Source organism: Lithohypha guttulata (genome assembly GCF_036872675.1).
Source record: "Lithohypha guttulata strain CCFEE 5908 chromosome Unknown scaffold_7, whole genome shotgun sequence".
Lineage (NCBI taxonomy): Eukaryota > Fungi > Ascomycota > Eurotiomycetes > Chaetothyriales > Trichomeriaceae > Lithohypha > Lithohypha guttulata.
Window position 1 is genome coordinate 92669 of NW_027042756.1, and position 7915 is coordinate 100583.

The following is a 7915-nucleotide window of genomic DNA, read 5'->3' on the forward strand; positions in this document are numbered from 1 at the left end:
AAGTCGAAAGTCGAGCAAGTTGCAAGAATCGAAGAGTCGCTGCACTTCGCGCTAGAAGCTTGACAAGATTTCTTGCTCGGCGTACTTTCCCAAAGCTCCAGACATGCGACAAGGCTCCGCTCAACGAGGCTCTGCCTGCAACAATATTCTATACAGGCGACGACTAGCTTCTGCCAGGCACCACGCTTGAGAAGAGAATCCTGAGGTCATTCCGGTACAAATCGTTTCTCTACTATCGGAATTCTCAGGCTCTCTGTACCACGCTTTTAGGGTCTGTCAGCGACGCGCTCATGGCACAAAATGGAACAACTTCAGCGATCGATACCACAGGGAAAGTACCTGACGGCATAGTACTACCTCCAAAGGACATCCGAGCCATCGTAGAGAAGACTGCTGGCTATGTGGCCAGAAATGGAATTGTCTTTGAGGATCGAATTCGTGATAAGGAACAAAACAACTCGAAATTTTCTTTCCTCACTCCCAACGATGCATACGCGCCTTTCTACCAGTGGAGGTTATCAGAAGTAAGGGCTGGTCGCAATGCAGATCTGTCTGGGAACATTGGGAATGCAGCCGCGGCGCCTGCGAAGCCAAAAGGACCTGAACCACCGCCAGAGTATTTATTCAGTGCAAGAATGCCAAACATCAGTGCGCTGGATCTGGAAGTCTTGAAGCTGACAGCACTACATGTCGCAAGAAAAGGGAAGAGCTGGATGACCAATCTGTCGCAGAAAGAGGCTAGGAACTTTCAATTTGACTTTCTCCGGCCGCAGCATTCATTGTACAACTTCTTCCAGCGCATGGTTGATCAGTACTCCTTACTACTACAAACAGGACCTGAAGGACAAAAGGCGGAACAAGCAAGGATACAAGACATCCAAGCAAATATACAGGACAAGTTCAGGACGTTGGAAAAGGCTAAGAAGAGATCAGAATACGTAAAGCACCAAGCAAAGCAGAAACAGCAGAAAGAAGAGGCCGAAGAAACAGAACGAATTGCTTATGCTCAAGTCGACTGGCACGATTTTGTTGTCGTTGAGACAGTCCTGTTCACCGAAGCTGACGAGCAAGCCGAGCTACCTCCTCCTACGACCTTGAATGACCTACAAAGTGCAAGTTTGGAACAAAAGGCCATGATGAGTCTTTCGAGACCAGACATGCGCATCGAAGAGGCTATGCCAGATGATGATATGACCAATTACACCGCATACCAGGACAGTTACGATTCGTCATACAATTACCAGCAACCATATGGCAATCCTTATGTTCCTGTACCTAGTCCAGGCGTACCTCAGCCTTTTGAAGCGCAGCAAAATTATGTGCCATTCACGCCTCCGCCGCAGCCGCAACCAATACCTAGTCCAGCTCCATCACAACCCGTACAGCAACAGACTGCTCCAATGCGTATACGACAGGATTATGTTCCGCGTGCACAACAGAGAACGCAACAATCCGCACAATCTTCGATATGTCCCAATTGTCACCAACGTATACCAAATTCTGAGCTCGACGAACATTTGCGTATCGAACTTCTCGATCCAAGATGGCAGGAGCAGCAGAGAAAGAACGCAGAACGATTTTCGTCGACAGGAATTGCGGGTATCGATGTCGCTTCGAACCTCAAGCGCTTACGTGCACAAGTCGATGGTGGTACTTCTGACCCCGTTGCAGCTGCAGCGGCTAGAGTTCTCGATGACGAGGAAGAGCGCAGGAAGAGAATGAAAGGAACATCGGGCGACGCTATAGTCTATCCTGGACCATCAGTCGGTGCGGGAGCAGGCAGAGAACAAGGCAAGGGGTTGAGTGTCGAAGAACAGCTCAGTCACATACGATCAAGATATGGCACGTAGAGATAATTTCACATGTCCTTGCTTCGACCCATTTCGGACTAGGCATTTACTTTGACTTTGACACTTTAATTCCCGAGCTTAAAATACGCGTTTCTTCCGTGCCATTGCCAAAATCTCCTTTCAACCATTTCCCTCCGGAAGTGATCAATGCTCGTGCTCCTCAAAATGCCGTGGGCAATTATGCAACCGAGCCTGAAACTTTTCAAGGAGTCGATTGTGGCACGAGCATATTATCCTCGACACATTCTGGCCCGTCTTCGAGTACAATCGTCATCAAGCATCAATTAGCCCCATTAGATATTCCCGAACAGGCATGGCTCACCATCCATTTCTCCCACAATCGACGCCCCGACCGGGATGGCTTTTTCCTCTTTCTTGCACGCTTTGACCACACCGAGCAAATTGGAGACGATCAAGCAACGCCCGCCTCTTTCGCTAACTCGAGCAAGGGTTGTTCGTTTTGCTCTCGATGCGGCTGTTGCTTCTCGATAGTGAGTAAGCCGGCCAGCCATTACATTCGAGACTATGACGATACGGAGTGAGTTTATTGGCCGAGCCTCGCGTCTGCTTCTACTTGTGGTGTTAGTGTGGAGAAAGAGAGGGCGAAAGGTCCCGAGTCGATTTACCACCAACGCTTTTGAGGAGAGTCGTGGCGTCTATGATCGTCAGAAGTCGTGAGGTGAGGCAAGGTGTTGATGAATTGCTAATGATTTGCCGCGGGTTTGCGACTCCTCTTCTACAATTTTCATTCCTTTGTGTTGAAGTTGTTTGATATTTCGTATCACTTCCTTGAGTTCGACCTCTACCAAGGACATATCCTGGTCTGTTGCTTTCTGATTTGTCTTTGCTTGGGGCTATTGCTGTCTCAGCCTTGTCGTGTTGGTCACTTTTCAATAGTGGTCGAACAGTTGTCATCGGCTGAGCCTGACAGCTCATCTTCGCTAACGTGATCGTTATCACTCAGCAACGACGCGATGGATAGGCTCGAGAACAAGACCAGTTTCCTACCAGGCCTTTTTGGCCACAGGAAGCGTGATGGCAGTAGCACGACATCAACAACAGCTACTGAGAAAGTGACGCCGAGGTCTTTTTGGTTTGTGGGAAAAATTCCTTCTGGACCTCGTAACCACTTCATTGCTATGTGTGGTGAATTTGTTGGTACATTGTAAGTGATTACTCTCGTCTGAAACGAAGATTTGCTAACGCGTATTAGTATGTTTCTGTGAGAATCAGCCTTGTCGACAGCCACCATTTTTGATGCTAATACATACTAGATTCTTCGCTTTTGCTGGCACACAGGTAGCCAATACACCACAAACTACAACAGGAAACCAAAGCTCGACTATCCCACAGGGACCGAACCCGATAGCTCTTCTCTACATCAGTCTTTCGTTTGGATTCTCACTTGCGGTTAATGCATGGATCTTCTATCGAGTCAGTGGTGGGCTGTTCAATCCTGCCGTGACACTAGCATTATGCCTGGTAGGAGCAGTCCCATTCGCACGAGGTGGTTTCGTCTTCATTGCCCAGATGTTGGGTGCCATGGCAAGCGCTGGCGTTGTCAAGGCACTCTTTCCGGGACCATTGGCTGTTACAACTGCACTAGCTGGAAATACGAACGTGGCTCAAGGATTGTTCATTGAGATGTTTTTGACTGCTCAGCTTATCTTCACTATCTTGATGCTGGCAGTAGAGAAGCACAAGGGCACGTTCTTGGCACCAGTTGGTATTGGTCTTTCACTATTTATTGCCGAGTTGGGAGGCGTCTACTATACTGGTGGCTCCCTCAATCCAGCTCGCAGCTTTGGACCATGTGTTGCAAACGTGTTCTTCCCAGGCGAGCATTGGATTTACTGGGTTGGTCCAGCTCTAGGTGCTCTTATGGCTTCAGGCTTCTACTGGTTCATCAAGGGACTCGAGTTTCAGACCACCAACCCTGGCCAAGACTTTGACGATCTGGAGCACAATGCATTCAATCCCGATGAGGATCTTTCACGGCCTGTGGTATCACCAAATGCAGTTGTCGACAGATCTGAAGCAAGAGTACTGGCGCAACTGAACCAGGAGGAGACGAGATCAAGTGTCTCACCTGAAAGGACGAGAGCCAGCAAGGAAGGCAGACGTTCGTCCCAGACACTCGGTAATGCCAACTCGGGAAGATATAGTGACAAGAGTGAGCCTCCTCGCCTCTGAGAGACTTGATCTGTGTTTGTTTACCCAAAAGTTAGCGTGGAGTTTCAAGGCATACACACATCCGGGATAGGGTTTTTAGGTAATAGAGGCAGAACTGTTGACTGGATTGTTCTTATGTAGTGTTCACAATCTAAGCTTGTATGAGTACATCCTGGTTGACAGAGTTCCACGGTTGTCTGCAGTCGAATGAAATTGGAACCATATTCATATCCCCCTTGACGCGTCACATGTGATATCTAAGTTTCGTGATCGGAACGATTGTGTGGTCAGGAAGAGTGGTAAATCACGTGTGTATAGAAGACAACCTTTCCGGCCGCTTGTGGCTTCTTTAAGCAGCACTTTGCTGGCCAGACCCTCTACAACCTTGCCTATTTCTCACAAGCGTCAGCGGGACATTTTGGTAGCAATTGGGCACAGGACATCAACGAACGATCCAAGCATCATCACCTGCAAATCGAAACTGCAACTCGTGCCTGCCTGTCCACCACCTTGTCGCCGCGCACCTGCCTCGTTGCCTCTTCCCGATGGGCACACCTTCATTCTTCCTCTCGACGCCGATGTGGCATTCAATTCAATAATCGCCCACAATGCGACCTCACCGATTTGTCTTGCTTGTCGCATGTTTCATCGCCATCCCTGTCTTCCTAACATGTATTTCATTACTCGGGAGCGGCAACAATGATAACGCTGATGTATTTCAACGACCCCAGCGCAGTAGATTCCGGGCTCTCTTCTCCTTCTCAACTCCTTCTGCGTTGTTCCCTCCATCAGCAATCATCAGCCTGACGACCGAAAACTCTACCTTTTTCTTAGCCCGACCCGCTGCTTTTGGTCCGGCACTACCTTCAAAGGGTCTGACTGGTCGACTATGGGTTGGAAGAGGATTTGGTGACGATGCCTTGCTATCTGAAGATGATCTCAAGATCAGTGGCTTCGAACTCGGTTGTTCAGATGTGCCAGGATGGGGCGACGATCAGAAGAATACACCAGATAACCCCGCCTTGAACGAGAGATCATTTAAGAAAACGGCAGACGACTCTGCAGCAGTCGATGTGCCAGATAGTCAAATCCTATCCGACCTGAACAAGGCAGAAGGTGTGACTGGTGACGGTTCACCTCTGGCAGATTTTGAAGATGGAACTGATGATCATCTGCATCGACCACTACAAGACTCAAACCCTGCTCCTGTCGTCAAGCATGGACAGCCTGCTAATGTCAATCTGCAGGACAAACAGCAGAATCCAATTCATGCCGATATAGAGTCGTTACAGGAAAGCGCAGACATTGCTGGCAAGATTGTTATGCTGAGCCGTGGTGGCTGCGGCTTTCTCGAGAAGGTCAAGTGGACACAAAGAAGAGGCGGAGTCGCTCTCATCGTTGGCGACAATGAGCGCAATGGACAATTGACTATCATGTATGCAAAGGGCGATACCTCCAACATCACTATACCCGCTATCTTTACCTCCTATACTTCAGCTCACCTGTTATCCTCCCTCGTCCCCTCCGAGCTGGATATGGGAACAAGTTCCGAGGCCAACAAAATCAGTGCGACCTCAGGCAAAGATAGCAAATCGGATAATGGCAAGGCCAAAGCCAATGCAAAGAACAAGAACAGTGGACCTGTCTTCACTACCTCCACTACGGCAAAGGTCGAGCCTACATCTAAACCTGATTCAGGCACAGCTGCGACTCAAAAAGATCAAGGCTGGATGCAGAATGTCCTGCAGGTCGTCGGCTTAGATGACTCCAACTCCCACGGCGAAGATAGCCGCCGACCACCGGGCAGTGGCAACATTGAGTGGGTGCAAGTCAAGGATTGGGACGAAGATGCCGATCATACTACCAGCACCGGTACAAAGCCATCGACCATCTCGAAGATGACCTCGACCACTACCAAGCTAGTCAAGCAATTCACAACCACAAGCAGGCCAGGTGACGACTTCGTGATTGGTGTTCAAGACTGGCGGGATACAGAATTGATTGCTCCGAAATCAACTCCATCTTCCACGGACTCAAGAGGCAAGAATGAGAAGACCAAGGATGACTCAACCAATACTATGACTGCAGCAGCGAAGGAGACAAATTTCAAAGGTGGAAGCATCATTCCCGGAAGTGGTGAATATCAGAAACCTGACAAGGGTCAAAAAGCAACGCACGATGAACAGTCGAAGAAAGACAAGAGTGAACAGAAATCATCACCTGGATTCTGGGCCAAGATAAGATCGTGTTTCACCAAGTCTGCAAAGCCTGCTTCTGCACGTCCAGCAGCCATTTCGAAGAAGCAGTCCCACCAGAAACCCAATGATGAGGAACAAGAAGGTCTTTGGATCACACTCACTCCAACTAGTGTTTCGACAAGTCCTTTCTTCGACACCCTGCTCGTCCTGGTCATAAGTCCTTTGGTTACATTGACCTTTGTCTATGGCTTACTGCTTCTGCGTTCTCGCATTCGACGACGCAGATGGAGGGCGCCGAAATCTGTTGTTGAGCAACTGCCTGTCAGGACTTACCACACCTTTTCTCCTGCATCGTCAACGACAACGTCGTCTCTTGCGACACCTGAGAGGTCTCCAGCTGGTTCACCACAACTGCGACCCGAGTCTATTCGATCTCGACAGCGTTCCCAGACCACTACTGGTGTCGTGGGATCCAGTGCTAATACCTCACAATCACACAGCCCGCCACCAACCGAGAAGGTGAGGAAACAGAAACGTTACCGTGGCCGTCAAGTCGAATGTGTTGTCTGTCTCGAAGAATATGTTGACGGGGAGTCCAAAGTGATGTCTTTACCATGTGGTCACGAATTCCATGCTGAATGCATTACCCCGTGGTTGGTTAATCGTCGACGAACATGTCCTATCTGCAAGGGTGATGTCGTACGATCCATGCAGAAGAATAATGCCTCCGGTGAAGAATCCGAGGACAATCGTGAACCAGGCGAGCAGACGGCAGATGATGTACAGGAAAGAGTGGCGACTACCGTACCTGAAGACCCAGCTGTAGCAGCGATACCAATACCTGAACGTCAAGACACACAAAACTTGATGGATGAAGACATTGAAAGAGGCAATGACACTTCACATCAAGAGTCGGAAGCAGGCACCTCACGCCCTGTTGCAAGTAGGTGGCGGGGCATTATCAACGCAAGTCTGTCAAACTTGAGTGGCGACACGTTATGGAGGGCAAATTCAGAAGACCGAAACAGGTAGCGCAGTATGGCATGTTATGTCTTCGTTATTGTTGTGTCACAGACCACTATCCAATATGCATGGTGGTATTCTCTGTAAGAAGTCGTGAACGACCTTGGCATCGTCCTGATACTCATTCAACTCACTTTCCTCAAACAACCCTGAGACAGAAATCATTTTCCATATCTAGATACCCACAAACTATTCTTCTGATCTTCAGCTCAATCATTGAACCTCGACAAATGCTCATACTCTAGAGAACGTTGAAAGGAGCTTCACCTAAATCACCAGCTGTGACAGGCCACACTGGCAAAGAGAGACATTCATAAGGTGGTCATGCTACGCTCTTTCAGCGCGTCGTTCGAATACGTCCTCGAGTGTACGTGAAAGATCACACCTTGGACTGAATCCATCCGTTTTACTATTCGAGAGTGACCTTGAAGAAAGGTGCATTCATGAGCAGGTCAGTAGCAGGATCGCCATCGAGTTCATCGCGAGTGGCATACCTATCCACGATGTACCCATCACAGCGTTGTATACAGTCTTTGCTTCTGCGGGCTAGCATGAAGACTCGTGGCAGGGACGTTGTACATCATCCCCTTGTCTGTCTGCAATCTTGACTGAATATGCATGGCATTTTGTCGTGATATGGTGCTCGTTACAAACCTCGTCGTATCGTTGTAG

General features: G+C 48.9%; 3 protein-coding genes across 3 annotated transcripts; all 3 read left to right on the forward strand.

Moving 5' to 3' along the window:
• Nucleotides 1–290: 290 nt before the first annotated feature.
• PRP21 (SF3a splicing factor complex subunit) lies at nt 291–1850 on the forward strand (the record flags this gene model as incomplete). Its single annotated transcript, XM_064902196.1, has 1 exon — nt 291–1850. The coding sequence occupies one exon, from the start codon at nt 291–293 to the stop codon at nt 1848–1850; it is 1560 nt and encodes a 519-aa protein (XP_064751170.1).
• Nucleotides 1851–2989: 1139 nt separating this feature from the next.
• On the forward strand, nt 2990–4043 carry AQY1_2 (Aquaporin-1; the record flags this gene model as incomplete). Its single annotated transcript, XM_064902197.1, has 2 exons — nt 2990–3015; nt 3125–4043. The coding sequence occupies 2 exons, from the start codon at nt 2990–2992 to the stop codon at nt 4041–4043; spliced, it is 945 nt and encodes a 314-aa protein (XP_064751171.1).
• Nucleotides 4044–4630: 587 nt separating this feature from the next.
• Nucleotides 4631–7252, forward strand: LTR64_007882 (uncharacterized protein; the record flags this gene model as incomplete). The annotated part of the gene is made up of 1 exon (XM_064902198.1): nt 4631–7252. The coding sequence occupies one exon, from the start codon at nt 4631–4633 to the stop codon at nt 7250–7252; it is 2622 nt and encodes an 873-aa protein (XP_064751172.1).
• Nucleotides 7253–7915: the final 663 nt, after the last annotated feature.